At 34.8% G+C, this 25,540-nt stretch overlaps 1 protein-coding gene across 1 annotated transcript in view; it reads left to right on the top strand.

Moving 5' to 3' along the window:
- Positions 1–25,540, top strand: part of Abca12 (ATP binding cassette subfamily A member 12) — a 172,886-nt gene that overhangs the window by 91,863 nt on the left and 55,483 nt on the right. Inside the window, exons 12-23 of the mRNA XM_074071660.1 lie at positions 312–568; positions 662–774; positions 1,978–2,102; positions 4,522–4,695; positions 9,232–9,396; positions 9,723–9,933; positions 11,157–11,296; positions 13,721–13,840; positions 16,597–16,687; positions 19,074–19,253; positions 19,820–20,135; positions 21,875–21,989. Of these exons, the coding sequence (XP_073927761.1) occupies positions 312–568; positions 662–774; positions 1,978–2,102; positions 4,522–4,695; positions 9,232–9,396; positions 9,723–9,933; positions 11,157–11,296; positions 13,721–13,840; positions 16,597–16,687; positions 19,074–19,253; positions 19,820–20,135; positions 21,875–21,989 (2,007 nt within the window). The remainder of the gene's footprint in view (positions 1–311; positions 569–661; positions 775–1,977; positions 2,103–4,521; positions 4,696–9,231; positions 9,397–9,722; positions 9,934–11,156; positions 11,297–13,720; positions 13,841–16,596; positions 16,688–19,073; positions 19,254–19,819; positions 20,136–21,874; positions 21,990–25,540) is intronic.

The raw sequence follows: 25,540 nt of genomic DNA, 5'->3' as shown, positions 1-25,540 counted from the left end.
CAGTAAACTTGAATGACATCAAACAGTGTTTTTTTTAAAATTTCCTTTATTCATATGTGCATACAATGATTGGGTCATTACTCTCCCCTTTTCCCCGCCCCTCCCTTTCCTCCCACTCCCTCCCTCTTGCTCTCACTCCCGCACTTCCAAGCAAACAGTGCTTTTTAATAAAGCTAATGCCAAATGCCAACTAACTAAACACAGATGTGGATTTTTTTTAAGTGAATCAATTTTGGTTGCTTATTCCCAGCTGCTGAATATGTAAAATAATGTAACTACTCTGTTTCCCACTCTTGCCCCTTTCTGGAAAGCTATCTCAACTTCGAAACTTGACAGAACTTCTGTGTGAATCAGAAACTTTCAATTCAATAGAGAAATCATGCCAGCTCTCTAATATGAGCTTTGGGAATCTGTGTGAAGACAGTGTGTTTCATGTGCAACTTCTCGAAGCAGCAGAGCTGGGCACTGAAATAGCAACCAGCTTACTGTACCATGACAACATCATATCTGAGAAACTGAGAGATTTGCTGACTGGGGATCCAAGCAAAATTAATTTAAATATGGATCGGTAAGTTTTCCCATTGTCGTCCTCCTTGAAAATCCCTTCTGAAAATATTGTTATGCCTAGCTGAATTTCCTCTTCTCATCTGTTTTGTTCCAGGCTCTTGGAACAGGCATTGCAAATGAATTACTTGGAAAATATCACGCAGTTAATACCGACCATAGAGGCCATGCTGCATGTCAATAACAGTACAGATGCTTCTGAACAACCAGGTGTTTCCTACACTCATTTTTTTTTTAATGCTGTCTTATTAGAATTCATGTGCTTCTCTTGCTGCAGTTTAAGGAAGGCTTTTTTGAAGCTCTCAAACAAACCTGCTTTTCTATCTGCCCTTACACATGAGAAACCTGAAGCTTTCAAATACAGTTACTTGTCTAAAGCAAACACACAGCAAGCTGTCAGAAAATGAAACAGGGAAATTTGATTTCACAACAAAAAGATCTTCAAATTTTGACTAGTTAGACCACTCAATTTTGTTTCTTTGATATATTAAAGTGTATTAGATAGTTACCTGCATGAGCAAGGATGAAATTTATTTGCTTCTGTGAGAATAATCTGATTAAAAAAAAAGAAGATGCACTGTCATCTACAGAAATCTTAGTTCAGAATTTCTATTGCTATTCTGAGCATAATGTGTCATTTCTTTGCATAATACCTTCAATACTGAAAAGAAAATCATTCCAAATTTTGGACAACAGGCAGACACTAATATAGAAGGGCAATAAGTCTAAAAATAAAGTGGGTATATTTGCATGAGGAATACTTAATAAAAGAAATTGAATGGGTATTTAAAGAGTAGAGACTGCAGTCATCTCAAATAAAAACAAGATATTGTTTATTGTGCCTTAAATGACTAAATATCAAATAATTATAATTACTGTCCTATAAGAGTTTGAAGCTAAACACATCCTATTTAAAAGCCAGCTAATGATTGTGAAAACCGTTTCGAAACTGCAGGGTGCTGCGGAAGTGAAGGAAAAGTCCTCTGTAGCACTATGTTATGGATTTGGCAAACTTTGTCCTAAGTTGTTATATCTGTTGATCCCAGGTTAAAAAACATTTTGAACTTGTGTGATGTTTTAAATAAAATGGAGAGATGTTTATTTAGTGCATTATGTGTTCAGAGTCTGTGAGGAAACTCTTTTGTCCTTGAATCAACCTTGGGTTATAGACACCTCAGGAAAATTTATAACCCAGAGCAATCTGCTACCTTGAGTTAATGATATCATAATAAGAACAAGTCTAAATCAGACAGAAATAGATCTTAAAGATGCAAAGTTTGCCAAAACTCGGAGACATCTGTTTCTGACAAGGTGTACATGAATACTCTTTAATGTAGATTTCTCTCTGTTAGTAAGACTACAAAGCATAGCATTACAACCAACACGTGAATCATGTGTGTGTCTTTCTTGCAGGTCAGTTAATAGACATGTTTAAAAATGTGGAAAAGCTGAAAGAAGAGGTGAGCAGGACCACAGGGATATCCAACACGAGTATCGACAAGTTGCTAGCTATTCCTATTCCAGACAACAGAGCCGAGGTACGGAGTCATGATCTGAGCTTAGAGGCAGTTTGTAGAAGGTTAGCGGCCTTTAGTATTTATTAAATACTTACAATAAAACAGTGAGAAGGGGCATGTCAATCTGGTTATTTTTCCATAAGTTGTAAAGCATTGTTCACCCTACTGTTTTTAAAACACTTGGGGTTATTTATTCAATTCTTTTTTCTTTTGGTACTGGGGATTGAACTCATGTTTACTTGAACCATGTTACCTATTCTTTTTGTTTTTAGCACAAGATAGGGTCTTGTGTTAACTTTGGTCTGTTGGCCTCAAACTGAGATCCTCCTATCTCTATCCCACCAGTAGCTGGGATTACAGGCATGCATCACCACACCTGGCCCTCAAGGCCTAATTCTTAAGTGAACACAGAAGAGAAATTCTGAGGCAACAATGCTATTGTGCATTCCCTTCTGTTTATTTTTGTTTATCCTTCTCCTTGCCTCCTTTCCTCTCTTCTTTACCACCAGATCACTTTCTTAAACAATCAATGCCATCACGATGCTCGTCACTATCTCAATCACAATGTCTAAGGCAAATTTGCACTTTCTATAAGGAAAGTCAAGCTTCATTGATCTAATTTTGGGGAAAAAAAACATGAAGACCATCTACTTTTGTTATAACTAAAATAAAAATAGGTATTCATTTTTTACTTTTTAAAAGTCTCAATTCAAGGCTTAGTATATGCAATTGACAAGGTCAAAGGAATTATGGGTAAGTTCATGGTTGTAGTAAATGACTAATGTTATTTTCTTCTTGGCTGATAATAGGGTTTTCCACTCAAAATGTTTTATCTTTTATACCTCTTTCAAGTCCATTGTCAGGAAGTGTCATAGAAATTTTCCAAAAGAGCTATAGAGCTTAAGGAGTCATCTACTCAAAGCTTACATGTGACAGAGTGTGTCATTTCTAAGCACAGCCCACTTATTCTCTAATATTAGATAAAGTTCATAAGAAACCTTGAAACCCTCCTCTGAAAGATATCTGAGTTTCTCCTGTCATTCTAATTGGTTCCCCATAGAAAATTTAGAACTACTTTGGCTTCACATTTCTTCCTCTTGTGCTAGCAAGTAGTATTTGTTTACCTTTGCCTTTTGATCTTGCCTTCTGCTCATTTGATCCTAAGATCTCATTTCAGTAATCAGTGTTTGGCTTCTGAAGAGCAGGTTCAAGTAAACAAAACCAAATAAGTGAGAGTGTACACTCATTACTTTTAAAAGGAAAGAGAAAAAAGTTTGTCCAACCTCAAATTTCCTAAGCTTTTCTCTCTTTAAATTTGGGGTAGTATAGATGACATCTTACTTCTTATTGTCACCCTCCCTCTCACACTTCAAGGCTTTGTTTTGTTTTACATCTCTAAACCCATAAAATATATTGTGCAAGGTGAAAAGTTTGAGTAGCTATTAAAATGGAATTCAATTTGAATTAAGTAAGAGTAAAGTTTAAAAGGCACATGAGTCTTATACTACTAATTTTCTCAAATTTACCCCAAATCTTTCTTGATACTGTTACTGGAAAGTTTAGCAGTATTGTATACCTCAGTTCTTGAGTCTGGCCAGAGAAGAATTCAGGCAAGATGTGAAAATGTAGTAAAAAATCAGTAAAGTTTATGAGGAAAGGAATTTAGTATAATAGGGTAAAGGTGGGGAGAAATGAAGAAACATTTCCTGTTCTCCACACAGGAAGTGGTAATAAAGACTAAAATGGTAGTCTTTGTCTCTTAGTCTTTTATTTTCTGAGCTGGAGGGATACACGTGTCATTAAGATATTGGATTTGGGTGGCTAAAATGGGTGTTATAACAGGGAGGTGTCATCAGGCCTACGCAAATCACAGGAACGATAGGTGTGCTTTAGGATTTCCATTTGCTGGATGTGTGTCTTCCTATTTTTTTTTTTTTTGTTTTGTTTTCTTGTCGCTCGATCCAAGGGGCCTTGGAGCTTGTGACATCTCAAAGTGAAAGACAGATGCAGTTGGCCCTGGAATGTTGATAGCCTTGTTAAACATCTAAAAGATGGAAGGTGGTGGCTAGTTGCTCTGGCTTTTTAAAATAATATAATTTCCCTATCTCTTCATCTATCTGTCTGTCCTGCCTCATCCATCACTCATGGCTAACTGCTACCTAACAGTACCAATATTTACCAGTTGTTCAAACAAGACGTCTGGAATTCATCCTGATTCCTATCTTTCTCTCTTTTTCCTATCTTATTTCTTAAGCTTTCCAGTGAACAGTGAGTTCTCTCTAGTTTTCTTAATAGTAATTAACTCTTTTAATAAGTTATTTGATTCTTGAAGACAGTTTGTCACATTTTAAGATTTAGAGAACACAAAAATCCTCCTCAATGTAGAAAGATGATGCTCAAATGATTCACAACCAAAATATTTTTCTTCCTTCCATTGCAGATTATTTCTCAGATATTCTGGTTGCATTCTTGTGATGCTAATGTCACCAATGCCAAACTGGAAGATGTGATGAAGGAATTCTGCAGGTTGCCTCTTCCAGAGCGATCCCACCAGTCTTACCTCATTGGGCTCACTCTGTTACACTACTTGGACATTTACAACTTCACGTACAAGGCAAGTTCCTGTTGGTGAATATATTTATATACGGGCTGTAGTATAAAAATTTAATGATATATGCATGCCCTGAAGTACTGTTAAGGATGAGATCCATTTATGTAGCTTTTGAAATTGAGGCATTATTTTAGAGCAAATGAGATCTCAATTAGAGATCATATATTGCAAATTTGGACATTTTATAGATGAGGAAACTAATATTTTGGCTTTATTAGCTCTCAGTTTATATATCTAAGAGCAGGAGTTGAAATTAATATATATTATTCTTAAAGTGTGAAATGCAAATGTATTTATTTTTTCAGTGAATAAGCATTAATTTGTTAAAATAAAAATAAATATTAAAAGAAAGTTTTTAAGTAAAAAAATAGTTTTTTTGTGTTATCAGGAAAAAAATGTTTGTCCATCAATTTAAGTAGAGGCTACCATTACTTATCTACAAAGTAAAAATGGTCATTATTAGGTCTTAGTGAAGGAACAATGACTCTATTACAATAAGTAGACCCTGTAAGTACTTATTTAATAACCGCAAAGAAAACATAAGCATAAAAATTAAACATCTATGTTCACTCAAAGCTATACTTGGAACAAAATTATTTACATGCCTTAAAAACACTGAAAAAAATTATTTTTTCTCTTTAAAGTAAGGAAAACCAGAAGAAACAAGGCTGATTTATGTTGATAGCCAAGGGGACAAAAATGTTTTAGGACTAGTTATAAATAATCCTGTTCTGAGTTCTCATCATCCCCACACACCCATATAGCTTCCATGGCCTCCTACTTATCCCTGCCTACACACTTCCTCCCTGACCCCTGCCCCAAGCAGCAGAGTGACCTTTAAAACCTGTTATATTATGTTACTCCTCTGCTTAAAAGCTTCCAGTGACTTCCCATTTTATTTCAACAAGCCCCCAATCCTACAAGGGCCCAGTGAGCTCCACCTACTTCCCATCTATAAAATGGCATCTCAGACCTGGCTACCCTCAGCCCTGGTTGCTGAGTGGTGTGGCCCCAGGGCCATCGTTTATGTGACCTGCAGGGCTGCTTTCTTTGCTCATCACTGACCTTCTCAATGACTGCCCTATTTAAAGTACAACAAACCCCACCTTCGGCACTCTTAAACTTCCTTTCCTTATTCTAGTTGTTTTCTATTACACTTCCAGCATTACATATATTTTATTTAATATTCACTTTTTAATTTATATTCTGTTTACCATGGCTAGTGTGTAAATTCCATAAGGACTTTTTTATTATTTTTTTTGCTTATATGCCCCATAATTATTTTATTCATTAAATTTAGGATGGGAAAATGACTCTCCAAATAAAATACAATTTTTCTTACCTTTATTGTTGTGCTGGGTGGAGGTACATTGTGGCAATTACATAGGTTCTTAGTGTATACTGAATATATCATACTTGAATTCACCCCTCCACTGCTCTCCTTTATTCCCCCTCCCTTGATTCTTGGAATAATTTTAACAGGTATCGTTTTTTGCATTTACAAAATTCACCTTATTCGCCCTCCTACCCCTTTTCCCAGCCACCTCCACCTCCACCTCCTTCTAGTGTCAACCCTCCCCCTGGGCAGGAATTATTTCAAATTCCAAGAACTGTGCCCAACACAATGATATCTTCATTATTGACTTCTTAACATAGAGGGACATATGTGCAAGGCCATCTCTCCAGCTGATTCTTGGCTTGTCATGCTCATTTTGGCTTCCTTTGACACTCCAAGAGCTTGATCTCACATCTTTTTCCTTCTCTGCCTGTAACCTTCCTCTTCATTTTATTTTTTATTTATTTTTGAGGCAAGCTCTCACTGTGTAGCCCAGGTTGGCCTTGCTTGAGCCTACAAAGTGCTGGAACTACAGGCATGTACCCAGCAATAATCTTCTCCTTAATCTTTCGATGGTGTTCTGTCTCACTCTTTAGTATTCTACCTTGGAGATCTCCTATTTTATTTTTGCTTGTTTATGCCTAATTTTTTAATATTTGCTTATTTTTGATGGAACCCAGAGCCTCACACACACTAGGCAAGAACTCTACTCTTGAGTGACATATCCAGCTCTAATGTTTAAGTTAACAAATAATATTTACATATGTTTATGGGATACCATGTGATGTTTGATGTATGTATATAATATACAAAGGTTAATGCAAGCTAAAAAACACATCTAGCACCTCATCTACTTGTCACCTTTCTCTAATTAGAGTGTTTTTAATCTACACTTTTTCAATTTTGAAATATCCAATACATTATGATTAACAGTGGTCATTGAGTTTTGCAATAAATATTTAACACTTGTTTTTCCTGTCTAACTGCAATTTTGTACTCTTTGGCCAGCACATCTCCTTTCTCCATCCCTTCCACCAAGTCTCTGGAAACCACCGTTCTACTCTGTGCTTCTAAGAGCTCAGCTTTTTTAGATTCCACACAGATCAAGTGGTATTTGCTTCTCCATGCCTGGCTTATTTCACCTAGCATATAGTTCTCCAGATTCATCCCTGTTTTTGCAAGCAACCAAATTTTCTTCTAAGGCTGATCAGTGTCCCATTGTGTGATACATCACACATGTTAGCTAAATTCTCCCTGTATCCTCCTGTCTCCAGCCTTTGGCTCATTGTCTTGTTTGATATGGGTCCCTCCATATCAAATCCTGTGAGCAGGGATGATTCCAACTGTGCGCCACTGTATACCCATTACTTCACCCAGTGCTGGGAAGATACCACACACTCAATTAATATTTATTGAATAAATCAGTGAATAGGATGATGAAGTCACTTTAAAACATCAAAACATTTCCTGAAGAAGACAAATACTATGGGATTAAAATTGTTGCATTTGATATATCACTGAACTTACTCAAAAAGCATTATGTAATTGATATTTGCCTCTGACTTCTAGAATCATTTATTTTTATAAACTTATTGAAGTATAATTTATATACAACAAAATTCACTCACTTTAAGTGTATAACTCATGATTTTTAAAAATATTTTTGTATTTAATTGACACAGAAGTGTACATACTTATGGGTATGTGTGACATTTTAATGCATGTTTTTACTTTGCGATGATCAGATCAGAGTAATTGGAAAATGTATCTACATCAGACATTTATCACTTCCTTGTATTGGAAATATTCAAAATCTTCTCTACTAGCTATTTTGAAATATTCAATTAATTGTTGTCAACCATAACTGTTCTACTGAGCTATAGACTATCAGAAGTTATTACTTCTGTGTGACTGCATCCCTGGACCTGTTAACCGTCCTCTCTCCTTCTACTCCTCCCTCACATCCTTTCCAGGATCTGGTACTGCTATTTATTCTCTACTTCTGTAAGATTAACTTTTTAGCTTCCACATGTAGGTGAGAATATGTGGTTTGTTTTTCCATGCCTGACTTATTTCACTTAACATATTGCCCCAGTTTCATCCATGCTGCTGCGAATGTCAGAATTTCATTCTTTTTATGAGGAGATAATATTCCATTATATACATATATACATACATATATATATATATATATAATTTTCTTTATCCATTCATCCACCAATGGATACCTAGGTTGATTCTATACCTTGGCTCTTGTGAATATTGTTGCAATAAACATGGAAGTGCAGAGGTTTTTTTGACATTGATTTCATTTCCTCTGGCTTTATAGCAGTAGTGGGATTTCTGGATCAAGTGAGAGTCCTATGTTAAGGTTTTTGAGGAAATTACATACCGTTCTCTAATGGCTGTATTAGCTTACATTCCCACTGGCAGTATATGCAAGTCCCCCTTTGTCTTTTTCTCTCCAGCACATTTTGTCTTTTTGATAACAGCCATTCTAATTGAGGGGAGATTACATGTCATTGTAGTTTCAGTTGCATCTCCCCAATGACAAGTGATGTTGACCATTTTTACATATATTTGTTGGACATTTGTATATCGTCTTTTCCCCATTATTCAGATTATTTATTTTTTGATGTTGCAACTTAATGATTTTTAATAAGTATATGGATTGGTGCAACTCTTATCACAATCTAATTTTAGAAAATTTCCACCACTCAAAAATGACATCTTCATGAATAACCTTTAGTCTAGACATTCTCTAATTCTGTCTCTCTATATATGCCTTTTTTAGACATTTTGTATAAATTGATTTGGTTGTATAATATGTGGCTTTCATTTCTGGTTTCTTTCACTTAGTATAATGTTTCTGAGTTTCATACAGAGAAGACATCTCTGTATTCTATTTTTAATATTGCTGGATCACATTTCATTTTTTAATCTGTTCATGTGGATTTGTTCCCACGCTTTAGCTTTTGTGAATATGCTATGAATGATAACATACACATTTTTGTGAGTGTCTGTGTTTTTAGTTCTCTTGGGTAAATACCTAGGAATAGACTTTCTGGGTGGTAAATGTAACTATTTAATAAACTTTAAAAATGTTTTTCAAAGTGGCTATACTTTTTTATACTCTTACCAACAATGCATGAGGGTTCCAGTTTCTCCACATAAATCATTTATTTTTATTCTGTTTCTGTTAGGTGTTTTTCCCTAGGAAAGATCAAAAGCCAGTAGAAAGGATGATAGAACTCTTCATAAGGCTGAAAGAAATTCTCAATCAGATGGCTTCCGGCGCACATCCACTGCTAGACAAAATGAAATCCCTGAAACAAATGCACCTGCCCAGAAGTGCTCCATTAACACAGGTGGAAAAGTCACTTCAGAATGTTCTTGCTGAAAAATTCTTCCTGTCATACTAACTTTTAGTTAAGATTTGCTGCAATCAGTTCAGCTACCAGTCTAGCACATTGAAAAAAATCATCTAGAAGGAACTCTTCTGCACTGGCAACATTTTTTTTTACCACTGAAATGGATGAAATTTGTCATTCTGTATTTACATTTGGGATACACATTTTAAAGGAATTATGGAAGTGAAGGATACTCTAAGCATTATGATTTTTCTTTCCAGTCTGTCTTCATTAGCATCTCTAGCTCATATAATATTAATGAATCCTGGATATTTGTGTCACAGGCAATGTACAGAAGTAACAGAATGAACACACCCCAGGGATCTTTTAGTACCATCTCTCAAGCATTGTGTTCCCAAGGGATTACCACTGACTACTTAACTGCTATGCTGCCCTCTTCCCAGAAGCCAAAAGGCAACCACACCAAGGATTTTTTGACTTACAAATTAAGTAAAGAGCAAATTGCTGAAAAATATGGAATTCCCTTAAATGCCAGTGAGTACACTTCAAAATGAGCATGCTGATTATTCCTAATGACAATTAAAAACATTATCTAGTCTGTCTTCATTTCTCATGATAAGTGAAGCATTAATTTTCTCCAAGAATAAAAGCAGAAAACACACAGCTCTGTGAGGTAAGTACTTCTCTATCTTAGCAAAAGCAAAAGAGGCACAAAGAAGCTGATTAACTGGTCAAGATTACTCAGTGTGGAAGTACCAGGACTCTTATTTGAACACACCAACTTCTGCAAAGCTCGTCCTCTAAACCACAATGCTAGACAGTCATAAAATCACTTAATGCTAGAAATGTGTCAAAGAAATGCATCATAGGTGACGTCATCATTGTGTGAACATAACAGAGTGCACATACAAAATGTAAGATGGCTAAAATGAGGCAATGTAGTCTTATGGGACCACTGTCACATATGTCCTCCATCACTGACCAAAATGTCATGCAGTACCTGTTTGTACTTAGCATTTGTTAGTCATTACTATGCCTTCCTTGCCAGAAGATGATACAAAATCTTGCCTTAAATTTGTTTAGGCCAGTATTTTTTCCTAACTTTCTAGCATTAGAAATTTATATCACATATGGGAGAGCTGTGTCAATGAAGCAGAACTATAAACATTTAGTGGTACATCAATGCCGTTTTCTTGATCTATAAACTTTGAAATGCCAAATGTGATCAGTGGAGCTTTTCCAAATAATATATGAATTTTTAGTATAGCAGTTTGATTGACTTGCTTATTCATCTTTTTATTCATTCAACAAATATTTATGGAATAGCTCTTATATGTGTCTGGTAGTATCCAGTAGTAGGTTTTTGTGTGTGTTCAGAAAATTAAATGCTGGTGAAATGGATCTGTTGGAAGCAGTTCTGAAATGTGTTTTTTAATCTTTGTATCTCTCTTGGCAAAATGCCATCATTTATTCTGGGCTTGCTCATTGGGTTAAAGTTTCTCACTTAAAAAAGATTTATTACTATGCTTTTTTACTTTAACAGCAGATGCTGCATGTCTGTTAATAACAGGTAGGGCTAAAGAAACAATATTGGAAAATGGTAATAATAATCCATGTTGGCTTACCATGAAAAAATAGATTTGAAATACAACTATTAAATGATTTTCTGCTTTCTCTTTTATTATAATTATTAATGCATAGTAATTGTGCATATTAATTGGTTATTAAATGACTTTGGTTTCACTTTTTACTTCCAGCACCATTTTGTTTCTCGCTTTACAAAGACATCATTAACATGGATGCCGGCCCTGTGATTTGGGCTTTCTTGAAACCAATGCTGCTGGGAAAGATTTTATATGCACCATATAACCCAGTAACAGAGGCCATAATGGAAAAGGTTTGACCATTATAACTCACTTTTATTATTATTATTATTATTGTTGTGCTGGGTGGGGTACATTGTAGCATTTACAAAGATTCTTACAATGTATCAAATATGTCATACTTGAATTCACCCGCCTCCACTTCTCTTTTTCATCCCTCCTCCCCCGATTCCTGGAACAGTTTCAACAGGTATCATTTTTGCTTTTACATACATGTGTACACATTATTTGCACTGTATTCATCCTTCTACCTCTTTCCCTGCTACCTCCTCTCTCCCACCATGCCAACACCGCCCCCCCTCTGATTTTGTGTAAGATAAAACATAGAAGATAAAAAGAGAAACATGACATTTTTACAAGTTTGAGATAAAGATAGCTACCAGGGAGTTTCCTTGTGTTGTTTCTATGCATATACGTATACCTACTATTATTATTACTTTTGGATTTCTGAAACTCTTAACTAATTTCTAACTTTGGCCCTGGATATGTATAAATAGGGTAGGTTAGATTGGTAAATTTCTTTGAAGAGAAATGAACCATGTTGACATTTGAGAATGAGGTTAGTTGAAGCAAGACCTCAAACTTTTCAATCTATCTTAAAAAGAGAAAAATTGAAAATAAGCAGTCCTTAAAGTACAGATTCTTGGCTTCATATTTGGTTATATAATTTAGTATTTCATATTTATGTAGAAGTAAGATGTTGAGAAAGATATTACTAATTGTTACTATAGTTATCTTTTATTTCATTTAACCACAATAACATCTCTCTTTCACTTTTAAAACTGGCTTAATGATTTGAATTATAAATTTAACACTATTAAAATGGTAGAGTGAAAATGAAAAACATTTCTATTCACCATTACTTGGTCATTAAACTGTAGTTGATGTGAATATACATTATTTTAGGACTATGTAAAAATTAACAGGTCAACACTCTTTTTTGCCTTGTTTGTGATTTAATACCTTATTTGATTTACATTGACTATATGATATAATTTCACATAAATGAAGTTATACACATGCTTATTTTCTAAGTGTAGCCCCCTCACTTTTGTGTTTGGCTCTTATTCCCCCCTTTTCTACACTCTTGATCTTACTCTTCCCTCTGTGTAAACTAATGCATGTTAGCATTCAAACATGTCTTCCAGTAATTTATTCCTATTCCTCTCTTTCTAGATTATGATGTATTTATACACACGTTCAGATGCAGGGTTCTTTGGTCATTGTTTGCATTATTAAAATTGAATGACATTATGATGCTTTTCTCTATTTTCTCATGCACAAATACATTGTGGTAATTCTTCCTACTCAACAAGTGGAAGTTTAGCTCATTCTTTTTAAAGATTGCAAATTTTTTCACAATGTACAATTCATTCAGCCAGTCCCAAGTTGTTGGGAATTCGTTTTGTTTCCAGTAATTGTATTTATATCCTTCTTTATCCTTGAACTTGGATGTTCTTTTCTTTTTTTCTTTTATTCATATGTGCATACAATATTTGGGTCATTTCTCCCCCCTTCCCCCACCCCCTCCCTTACCTACCCCGCCCCCTCCATCTCCTCCCCTACCCCAGAAACTATTTTGCCCTTATTGAATGTTCTTTTATAGAGTTAAGTGTATCATAAAATGAAAAACTTGTGAGGAATTGGGAAGATATTCTTTCATTTCAGCTGTAAATTCACTGTGGACCTGAAGCAAACCCTAAATTTTCTAGAATTTTTATAAATGATCTTGACTCTTACAAAATCTGTCATTTACAACTTTTGAACATGTAGAAAAAAAATTTTTATTATTCATTTATTCACATCTGCATACATTGTTTGAATCATTTCTCCCCCCTTCCCCCCTTCCCTACCTTCTCCCCCTCTTCCAGGCAGAACCTGTTCTGCCCTTATCTCTGATTTTGTGGAAGAGAAGACATAAGCATAATAAGGAAGATAAAGCATTTTTTGCTAGTTGAGTTAAGGATAGCTATACAGAGAGATTCCTAGCATTGCTTCCATGTACAAATGTGTTACAATCCAAGTTGATTCATTTCTAACTGATCTTCTCACTGGTTCCTGATCCCCTTCACTTGTTGACCTCTGTTGCTTTAAGGTTTCTATATTAGTTCCTCTGGAGGGGGGACATTAAATGCTTTCATGTTTTGGGTTTTCTACCTATTCCCATATCTCCCATATGAACTCTCCCCTTGTCATGTGATCCAGGTGCAACCACACTGCTGCATTTGCTCTAGATCTAAAGTCTGCATATGAGGGAGAACATACAGTTTTTGGTCTTCTGAACCTGGCTAACATGTAGAAAATTTTAGACAATATTTTAAACTATACTTTTAAAAACTGGCTTTTGTAGTTATGTAACAAAACAACCTTAAGATATGATTCTGAAATATAGGAAAAATGCTAATGGATCACATTTCTTTTGTTTCTTTGTCATTAAGTCCAATGTAACTCTGAAGCAGCTGGCAGAATTAAGAGAAAAATCTCAAGAGTGGATAGATAAGTCGCCATTTTTCATGAATTCCTTTTCCCTGTTAAACCAGGCAATTCCAATGCTCCAGGTATGATTTGGTTCTATCATTCACCTTAGTAGGAATTAAAATTCTTTGAGATTTTAGTCACTTTTATTTTGTGAATGTAGTAACTTATCCATATTCAGCAGATTATAATTACCTCCTCTAGAGATGGAGTCTGAGACAGGATAACAGATCTGTCATTCATGTTTATAATCCCATCCTCTCTTGTGTGGCAGTTCCATTGTCTGTAATTAAGAAATAAGACATATTACAAATTGGCCTACAGCTAGTGAGCAAATCGGTGTTTTGAGAATAAAATACTATAAAAATATGATTAAATTATTTATTTCTTTCCTTTTTACACTGTTTTGCTATCTTAACTGAACTAGAATTCCTAAAGCACTGATATTCTGAGGAGCCTTAAATTTGTGAAGTTCTCTAGTTAAATCTTATGATGTGTATTACCAAATTCAAAATTTTTTAAATATATTGTACACAACATATTCTCATTTAGGTACTTATGTAAGAGTCTTGAGTTCAAGGCCATGAACTGGAGCAAAAATTATTGTACCCAGAAAAAATGTAAAACATAAGTTGACTCCTTCAAAATTTAGTCTCCAGTCTAGCAATTATTTTTTTCCATTTATTTTTATTGTTGTGCTGGGGTACATTGTGGCAATTACAAAAGTTCTTACAGTATATCAAATATAAATTCTTACGCACTCTCTAACAACTCCAATACAATGCAATAGGTTGAAAAGTGTAATTTGCAATTCCTGTAAAAGATGCAGGCTTTTCTAAAGAGATTGCAAATTGTGTAGGGGAATGTTCCAATCGCAAACAGAGCTATTGACAACTAAAGATGAAACAGCAGAGCAAGCCCAGTTATCAACTGGAGAAAAGACAATTGGTAGGAATGATGACAGTGCTGGAGATTGAAGAGGGAATGGTTTCATGGCAAAGAGAAGCCCTTTCAAAATTGATGAAGCCAGGTGCTGGTGGCTCCTGCCTGTAATCCTAGCTACTCAGGAGGCAGAGATGAGGAAGATCATTGTTCGAAGCCAGCTAGGGCAAATTGTTTGTGAGACTGAATCACAAAAAGGGCTGATGGAGTGGCTCAAGGTGAAGGCCCTGAGTTCAAGCCCCAGTACTACAAAAACAAAATAAAGGAAATGAAATTGATGAAGTCCTAGAATATTTTTGCAAAAAAAAAGTTGTTCTTTATGATAGTGCTCATGAATTTAAACATGGAATGATATTTTAAAATGATACAAACATGGATTTGTATCATACAAATTTGTCAGGAAAACTGCATACTCAAAAGAAGCTTTCGTCTTTGTTTTGATTAGCCATTAATGCATAGTTACAATTACAACCTGAATTTTATTTTAAAATGACAAAATAATATAAAAATTGATATTTCATACATTTAATGAATATAAAATGAAGTAAGCTTTTCATTAAACAGCTTCCCCATAGTTTACTATTCTATCTTGTTTCTAAGTTTAAGCACACTTGTGCTAAGTGAACTTTTATAGAGAGTCTCAGATAACAAAGCCTTCTTGAATAGAACTTTATTGATAGTTATTGTCCCAAGTGGAAGATTGCTCTTTTTTCCTAAAATCTTTTTTTTCTGGGAAGAGAAAAAAATCACACATATTATTTTATTAAGGAGATTTTTGTTAGCTAAAGTAGTGAATTAACAAAGCACATGTTCCATGTATAATAGTTTCCAAGTGCAATCATTTATTACAGTCTCTGTAACTATGTTCATAGAGGGGGTCTCATCTGATGGAAGAATCTTTATTACTTTCTAGAGCAAAATGAATCGCTGTTTTAAATGATTTAGGAGAAACTTCGCTCTGTATACATGTACAGAGTTCGACATTTCAAGTGTTTTGCTCCAGACCTGACTCAGTGGTAGAGCACATGCTTAGAATGCATGAAGAGCCAAAAACACAAAAGTGTAATAACCGCTTCAAGATGTGGTTGAAAAATAACTAAGAAACTCAAGTTAAACTATGACAGTGCTTGGCACGAGGTAAACAGAGCTAGTACTACTACAGTGGCAGAAGTTATGTCTCCTACTTTAGAAAATAGCAACAAAAGCCTTTAAATTTTAAAACAGAGTATTTAAAAAATTTTCAGTGTTTCCCCAGATATAGAAGCTAATTTAAAGTCTTAACAATTTATTTTTCCATTTTTGTATGGTTGCACTTTTTACAGTACAAAATAATATCATAAGAATGTACACTGACTCTCCTGATGCTGAGTCATTTAGCTCTACCTTACAGAAAGGTAATCCAGAGCTGGGAAGCCTGAGTGCTTGCTAAAATCCTCACAGCTGAGAAGCAGTAACTAGAATGCAAATCAATTATAATGTCAAATTCCATGCAGGCATCATAATTGCTAAAAGTTGTTTTTATTTGTCTGAAGAAAACAAAATTTGACTATGAACCACATTACTTGTAATATACACTTAAAATAATATAATAGATATGAGGAAAAAGACATCAATTAAATATAGTTTCCTAATATTGATAATTATGGTCATATCTGGCCATGTTTAGTAATCTGACCAATTTGTGTTTATAGACAAACAAAAGCCTAGCCTTTCAAGTCATCATCTGCCACCCTCCTCGTCTCTCTTTCTTGAGGATTTGTATGTGAGTCTTTGTAAGATGGTACACTGATAATACCCGATGGCAGTTATTTCACTTTACTGAGGTTGTTTTTAGAGAGACAATGATTAAACATGTTTTTTTCCTGTATTGAAACTGATTTCTATTATTATTTTTTAGAATACTCTAAGGAACCCCTTTGTGCAAGTGTTTGTAAAATTCTCGGTGGGACTTGATGCTGTTCAACTATTGAAACAGATAGATGACCTTGGTGAGTTCAGCAGCACAATACTTCTATTCACTCATGTCAGAAATGTGAAAGTCATTGTCTCGTGTGACAACTTCTTTTTCTTTTCTTCTGTGTTTAGTTTCTAGCAAGTTATGAGAAGAAAGGTGAGATCCTGGATATATTACCTGTCTTCTTCCTAATTACTTACAAATAGTAATGATTATTTGAACATTCACTAGCTACAATCAGTTTCAGTTGTTATACTGTAATATACAACATGTAAATATTGTACTATTCGATTATAAGTAGGTAGGTAGAAATAAAGGAGCACACTTCAAATTTTATTTTATTTCTGGGTAACTTGATACAGAGCAAGTCCTTAAAGACACAGGAGATGAAACGATTTATTTCTGAATACATTTAACATTTTATCTCTACTGGCCTCAGCATCACTTGACTAACCCAGAATGTAGCTGCAAGGGGTTATAGAGTTATCAAAAGCAAAACCAAAGCAATGTGGAGACTAAAAAGAAAATAAACCAAAATCAGTATTCAAGGTTGGATCTTCCTCTCATAGTCATTTAAGAGGAACAGGCTGCAGAGGATCAAAGGAAGCTGCCTAAACTTATGCATTCCCTCTGCCACATCCCCACCTTCAACCTAAAGGATGCAAGACATCTAATTCAGCGGTGTCTGATTCACTGTTGCTATGCAACCATGGGTATGAGAAGAGATTGAGAGCTTCAGAATTTGGCAGTAGCAAAGCAAATACCCCGCCTCCCCCCCACACCCCTAGCACTTCTGGGACATAATAGTTTAGGTAGTAAACTAGTGGGGAGAGATTATGCCTACATTGTATACATTCGCATGATATATAATTATATGCATTTTATGATAACCTAACTTGATTAAAGAAAGATATTAGGGGATTTATTTTCTAAAGGTATCATTTGAGTAAGGTACTATTTGATAAAAATATCAGGGATAAATGGCAAAGTTTTTATATAAATTTTATTATTCCTTACTTTTAAAATGTATGAGGCTTGGAATTTTAAATAAGATTAAAACAAATGTAGCAGTGACTCTAGTATGCTTGAGGCCCTGGATTCGATCCCCAACATTGAATAAACATATATTGCAGTAGTCTTGTATGTTAATTATATATATAACATAGTGTCTAAGAGTTATATATTTTGATTTGGGGGGTATTGATCCCCCCAGAGCATTTCTTATTTCTGTCTACCAGCATTTCTAAAGAAATGTTGTGTTGATTTCCAATGGCCGCTGGAGGCCACTGTTCAACTACAGTTTACCCCACCCCCACCAGCTTGTACAGCAAGTAAAAACATTTCACTCTAAACTCTAATGAGAAATGCATTTAAGAAGCTGCCCTCTGTGAAATATTTAGTCTTATTTTGAATGATATAAGAACATGTTTGGTTCTGGGAGAAGGGATTTATGAAATTCACGGCTTGCTCAGAATTCATTATGATCAAGTTAGTAAACATTTAGTTGGCCAAATGATTTGTTAACTTACAATTTCATATTTACCCCTTGTCCTGGCTGACATCCTCACAAGGAATCATGAAACTGAATAGCAATTAAATCCTCTTTCTTCCAGAGTAACTACCCAAAATTAAATCTTGACCATTTTCTCTAGATTAATACAGATGTCAACAGAGGTCACTCATATAGTATTATTCATTTATTTTTATTTTTTATGGTGCTGGAATGGAACCCAGAGCCTTGCACACGCTAGACAAGCATTCTACCACTGTGCTATACCTCCAGGCCACCATAAAATTTTAAATCAACAATATTCAAAAGTTGCAAAACTCTAGTATAGTTCCTCAAGTTTCTGTAGCACAGCTTAATGGGGTAGAGATGGTATAGTTTATTTCTTCCATACATTCTACATAGGCTTTCCTTTGTTCCAATTTGCACATTCACAGTCATTGTACAAAGGAGGCATTTCTATTTAGCTTAGTGGGGTTTTTTTGTTTTATTTCATTTTGTTTTATTTTTGAGACAGGGCCTTTCTATGTAGCCCATGCTGGCCTCAAACTTCAGCCATCATCTCTAGTGGTTCACAGCTTTCTTCCTAAATGGATAGATTTTTAAAATACAGTTTACCCTTAGTCCTTTGTTATTCACATTATAGCAGAATATACTTCTAACTTACCTTGTATCTTTCTTTAAACCTGGGTTTACTTACTGAAAGTATAACTAGCTCAACATTCTCCTCAGCAAATATTTGCAAGAACTGGACATAATTTCCTATGTATAGAGTACTAGATTTTTTCTGAGTAAATTCTATAGCATCTCATTATTTATAATCTGGATTAATGTTTAATATTTGTCCAAAAATCAGAATTTTGTCTTCTTGCTAGTGGAGTAATGTTTTATGTCTTTTGCTTTTCCATTTTAGACATTCTCAGGCTTACATTGGAGAACAACATTGACATCATTGATCAGCTTAACACACTCTCTTCCCTGACAGTAAATATTTCCTCTTGTGTATTATACGACCGAATTCAGGCAGCAGAAACCATAGATGAAATGGAGAGAGAAGCTCAAAGGCTCTATAAAAACAATGAACTCTTTGGAAGTAAGTGCTATTCTATTAAGGTTTGAGCTTCTGTTTGTACTAAAATTGACCAAATTCTTTCCTTACCTCTTTCATCCAGAACTCAAAAAAGTAGTCTGGAGATCATTACCTTCTCTGATGTCCTTACAAATGAGAACTTTTCATAGCCAACCAGCCATATTATCTAAGTATGAGGTACCTTTAATATATGTCTAATTTCAGTGGTGCAGTTTAAAAATTAAGAATGAAAAGGATTACATAGTTAAAGGGTGAAGTTGAGTACAACCTCATAATTAGCTAAGATTATTCATTTAAAAGTACGATTTTTATAATTTTTGTAAGTGGCTCAGAAAGTGATATATTTAATCTTGCTACTTAGTTTGTGATTATATCCTTAAACTCGAGCTTTGAACTTCTGAGTTTGACACCTCCTATTAACCATCTTTTCTATAAATCAGAGGCCTGAACCAAATGTCACATTACTAACTCAACTGACTGTTTGGCTGCCCCCTATATATACCCTCTGAACAACAACTAATGTCACCCATAAAATAAGCTTTCTACTATTGTTGCTGTTTTATTTTTAGGTGTTATTTTTAAGCTTCCTTCTAACAGAAGCTGGCACAGAGGCTATGACTCTGAAAATGTCTTTCTTCCTCCTGTCATAAAATATACCATCCGTATGAGTTTGAAGACTGCCCAGACCACAAGAAGCATAAGAGCCAAGATTTGGGCCCCAGGGCCACACAATTCTCCATCAAACAACCAGATCTATGGCAGAGCTTTCATTTATTTACAAGATAGTATTGAAAGAGCAATCATTGAATTGCAAACAGGAAGGAACTCACAGGAAATAGCCGTCCAGGTTCAAGCAATTCCTTATCCCTGCTTCATGAAAGATAAGTAAGTCTGTACACTTGTAGTTATTTTCAGTGATAACCATTTTTTGAGAACTCACTTCTGTTCATTTGTTCAGACCTATTAAGTGAAAGGGAAAATGCTTACCAAGACTTTGTCATATACTTAGATCCTAAAATGGTGTGTGTCTTGATGTTTCTTTAAAGAACAAAGTAACAGAATTCTACTTCTTTATGGGAGTATAATCCTAAATTCTTACATCTATGTATATGTAAATACATATATACTCTTTGTTACATCCAAAACATGCACAAATTTCATTTGCTCTACCTAACAAATCTCATGAGTTACGTGGGAGCAGGTATTATTGTTCATGCTTTCCAGGTGAAACTGAAATCCAGAAAGGTTAAATAAATTGACCAAGATACATAGCTGATACCTCATTTGTTCTTCTGATTATAAAACCAGAATTTATTGCATAACACTAGTCCAAAGCAAAAATCAACAATCTGGAGAAAAACTTACAGGAGACTTATTATTAATGAATAAGGGTCTTTGCCTAACTTTAGAGCCAGAAACTGCATCAAGGCTGGATCTGATCCAAGACAAAATTCATTCAACAAATGTTCTATAAATGCCTACTCCCATGCCAACTTCCCAGGAAACAAACCAAAAAAACGGGCATGCCCTCAACTCCTAATGCTCCCCTACCACTCGTCTCTCTGATAGTGACACATTTCTTCATGTTAAAGTGATAATAGATGATAGTGATGTCATGTTCCACTAGTATTTGCATTTTTCTTGGGGCACTTGAAGGTAATTCTTTAGCCTTATGAATTCAAAAAGAAAGACCTTGTGACTTTTTTCCAAATGAAGGCTTCTATAGAACCCAAGATGTAAAATAGATGAATGTAGAGTTTCATTAAAAACTACTGCCTGTGTCAATACCAGGACTCCCTGGACAGTAGCAGCAGAATCACCTGGAAAGTTGTCTAGAAAACAAATTCCTGCTCCTATCCCATATATGAAAAACCAGAGGTTTGTGGTTTTAATAAGCTTTTTCAATTCTTCTGATGCATGGTCAACTTTGAAAACTACTGCATTTGAACTTTGAGGCATCATGGGCTAGCTGCTCAAGAATTCATTTGGGACTCCATGAGGTCTTCCAGGGACCCTATAGTTTAGCACTTTACCAAAAAAGACATGTCTACACCATTTATGAAACATCACCTTGGATTCCTTTGAAGAATCCAGGTTCTTTGTCTACATTTTAAATTAAATGCATTGGACTTCACTTTATTTCATTTTTGGAAATTTCCTTTTATAAGAAGTATGAGCTTCTTAAAAGTAGATAAATACAGTAATTTTGGAAGATACATCTTTTAGTCAGATAAACCAATCGTCATCTAATTTTAAATCTGCCTTTTAGGTAAGAATTTAATTTAGACAGAAGAGTTTTGAGTGTTGCAATTATATCCATATAATGATTATTTTCCCAGACAGGACATATTCAAACCAAATTTAAGCAATATAGTAATTTTATCTAACAATCCAGAGCTGTGTTTTCAGTCTTGCAACATTACAGCAAGAAAACCATGGGCCCACTGTTAAGTCACCTTCTCACTTCATAAATAATGGGGTAGTATGAATGATTATTCTCCATTTCCAAATGGGAGTGTATTTTCAGTGTAAGCGGGAGTGCATTCTTTGTGTATTACAATTGGCAAGGGTGGCTTTCAGTTCAGTCTCTGAAGTCTTTTGATTCCTTTGGTTTTGTTTTTCAGCTTTCTCACCAGTGTCTCTTATTCCCTTCCAATTGTGCTCATGGTTGCCTGGGTTGTATTTATAGCTGCCTTTGTTAAAAAGCTTGTTTATGAGAAAGACCTCCGGCTTCATGAGGTATGCTGAGAACCTTCTCTTATTATGATATGTGTTATTCATAGAACAGTTAATTACTGTGATTTTCATCATGCCTATCCAAACTCAGAAGACCTAACCCATACATTGTGAATTAGATAGAAAGACAAACATTTTACAAATCACAAAGGCAACTTTATATTGTTTTCTGAAAAAGTGGCATAAAAAGTCATTTGATAAGTGCTTCTGAAAAAAGAAAATCTGAATAATTTTGAATAAAATAGGAGTATAATTTTGATTCTAAAATTAAGGTTTTGCCCAAGAAATTACATATGTGACATAGGATCTAACAAAGAAAGTTTAAATAATAAAAACAATAACTGCTAGCACAGAAAGATTGTTGGCATGGCAACTAAGCAAGTTCAAATGTAGATACAGATATAGACATAGACATGGGTACAGATGTGTGGCTTATTTTTGCTCTCAAGAAGAAAATTCTCTTTCTAGTATACCTTGTCTTCTTCAGTTACCTTCTCCTTCGTTTCCCAATGACTTCTAATTTATGGAAATGAAAAATTTCATGTTATGTTAGTGGTTAGGTTAATAATATATAACAATTGGAGACAGGATCTGGATTGTAAAGTGTGATCTCTTCTTGAGTATATCCTTTATCATTAACCCCAAATCTAAAATAGGTTACTCCTTTTTAGAATTTATGGTAAAGCATTGTGTAGTTGTTAGATTGTGTTTGAATAGAAATTATTTTATCTGCCTATCATGTATTGAGTCCATTCTTACACTTATTCGGGGAGTGGGAAGACAACTGAAACATTTCAAAACTGGGGCACAATTATTATCGCAAGACCTGGTTGAAAATCTGAAATAATGAGATTACAATAACTAGTTAGTCAACTTGTACTTTTCAGATATACCTTGCCAATGCTTCTAGGCAATTGGTTATTTCTCCTTATAAGACACAAGTCACTGCTTCATATTTCTGTTAGTTCAGTCTCAGGCTTGCAGGGTTGTCCCAGTATTTGAACCTACATTTCTTACCTCTCTTATTTGAATACTGGCTAATGTTCTTAGCTGTATTTTTGGGTCAGTTATAATTTGGTAAACATCTCATCAACTAGTTTGAGACCTGGTATATTCAGGACTATACGTAATGGTCTCCTAATTGCAGTTTTGAAACTTGTACTGTAAGTTTTGTTGTAAACCCCTACCTTATATCTCTCTTTTGGGTTTCTGGTACTCAAAAATGAATCTTTACAGATTACAGGACAACTTTGAAGTAGAAAAATGAATAAGAATTGGGTTCTTTTCTATTTCAAAATAGATACTTACCTAAAATATATTACTTATGGTAGATACAGTAAACATAAGTATGCATCTTGTGTGGACCTTCCTCTTTAAATGCATCTATGTTTGTCACCAAAAAATATCAAAGCATAATGGAGTCCTTCCTCAATTGAAGACATGAAAGGCATTGTGGTATTCAGGGTGAATCCAGGGCCTCTTGTATGCTAGACAAGCTCTCTATCAATTGAGCCATATTCTGAACTGTGAAAGACAATTTTCAGTGGTGAACCAGTAGGTATTCACTTTCATATTTTAACCACAGGGTTGTTTCTACTAGTCGCCTAGTTGAAAGCAGTCATTGAATTCAGAATTAGAGTGTTCCAGTGAGTGGAAGTATATGGAACTGAGTCTACCAGTTCTATCAGTTCTATTAAAAATGACTTAAGCTTAACCCCTTAATTCTCTGAGTCTTTTTATCTATATTTCACTCAGTACTATATTTCTAAAATACAGATGTTTCAGAACAGAGTAGGCACTCAGTTATTCATATTATCTATTCTTTATTAATTCTCAGTTATTGAGTTTTTCTTTTTTAAAAGCCCCTTAAATTAGAATGCATTTGATAGGACATCATGATTTACTTGACAGTGATTTTTCTTTCTTGGTATGTAAAATAATGGCACATCTCAATGTCGATGTGTCCTAAACTCAAAGGAATATAGCATATTTGTGAAATGAATTGGTGAAAGCAGTAGGTTTGACCTGAATGGGGTGTCCTCAGTGCCTCCTGCTCAGCATCACTCCTGAGCCCCGGGTGCACATCTTACCTCCTCTTTTTCAAAGATGAAAAGGCAAAGCATGAAAAGTGAGAGGTGAGCTGCTGAGAACTATGGATCTAATTAATGGTAGATCCAGGACTTGATTTCAAGTATTTTGACTTCTAACTAATCCTTTTCCATGTCATAACTACCATCCTTCAACAACATAGACTTCTAAGGACTGTTGTGGATGATAATGGACAATCTCTAAGACTATCAGAGACTTAGAATCACTTTTTAATACCATAATTTTATATTCAGTTAAGGTATAAAACTGCTCATCTCTTACTTCCTTTTCAATAAATTAAACCAAAAAAGTAATGAAAATCAATATTCTACTTCTTTCTTTCTGCAATTATTCTAAAATCTGGGCAAGAAAACCAAGTTAGCTTCTATCTCGATAAAACCACTAATCTTTGACCTGGGTATGATAGGAATCCATTTACCTTTTAAATTAGCATAAATACTAATGACCAACAAGTTTGTTTTTGAAATTAAGCCTGTTGTTTAAAAAACTGTTTTAAAAATAACTTTCAATTGACTTTTATTCAATATTTTTTGCTTTTAAATAATTAAAATCTTAAAGCTATAAAATACTGATTTTATGACACAAAGAATATTTTTTCTTCTTATTTTCATGTTTTATGTGTTAGCATCATCTCTTTGATCTCATGGCCCATCTGTGGGACTTTCTGCGCTCATATATTCACGTGGAGACAGGTGTTGTCCCCTTAGCTCAGCAGACTGGTAGCCTAAGAAATCTGTGGACTGTTAACAAAGAATTATGTGAGGATTTTTAGTCTCTGAGGCTTCACATTAAGTAATTTTTATGTTTTTCTGACATACACTATCTATCTCATTAGCAGGAATTTGGAACATTCCCAATAATAATAATAAATGTTCTTTATATCTTACCAAAACCCTCCAATAATTTAACAACTGAAGTTGAAAATGTCATTATTCTCTATGAACTAATACTTGACATACTTGTTGAATTGAGTGACAGCAAGCCCATATATGAATATTATGACTTCTTGACCTGTATCAATGTCCACTTCTATACATAAGCCTCTCATTAATGTGGCAAAGCATTCATCCAAAAGTGAATCGACTCTTATTTTCTGCTATAAACGGGGCTGACTTTGATCACTGTCAAAGAGGCTTTCTTAGAGCAACTGGTTATCAGATATTGATGAATTGATCTGACAGGTTTGGAGGCTTAGGACAACTGACTCTTTGATTACAAAGCTGGCACCTGACATCTGTCACTTTGAGGAGGAGCTAATAGCCTCTGAGAAAGCATGGCCTGCCATTCTCTGTGGGCCATCGTCCATCAACAAGTTTGGTCTTGCTTATTACCACAAAGTTGGCAGTGCATCTGGATGACTTATATGCTCTCATTGCTCTTTTCTTTTGTAAGTAGCAGCTGTTCTCATGGCAGGAGATCCTAAAGTTTAACATTGAGGTTTCATG

The sequence above is a fragment of the Castor canadensis genome, chromosome 4, assembly GCF_047511655.1.
Source record: "Castor canadensis chromosome 4, mCasCan1.hap1v2, whole genome shotgun sequence".
NCBI classification, from domain to species: Eukaryota; Metazoa; Chordata; class Mammalia; order Rodentia; family Castoridae; genus Castor; species Castor canadensis.
This window is presented reverse-complemented; position numbering and strand designations above follow the sequence as displayed.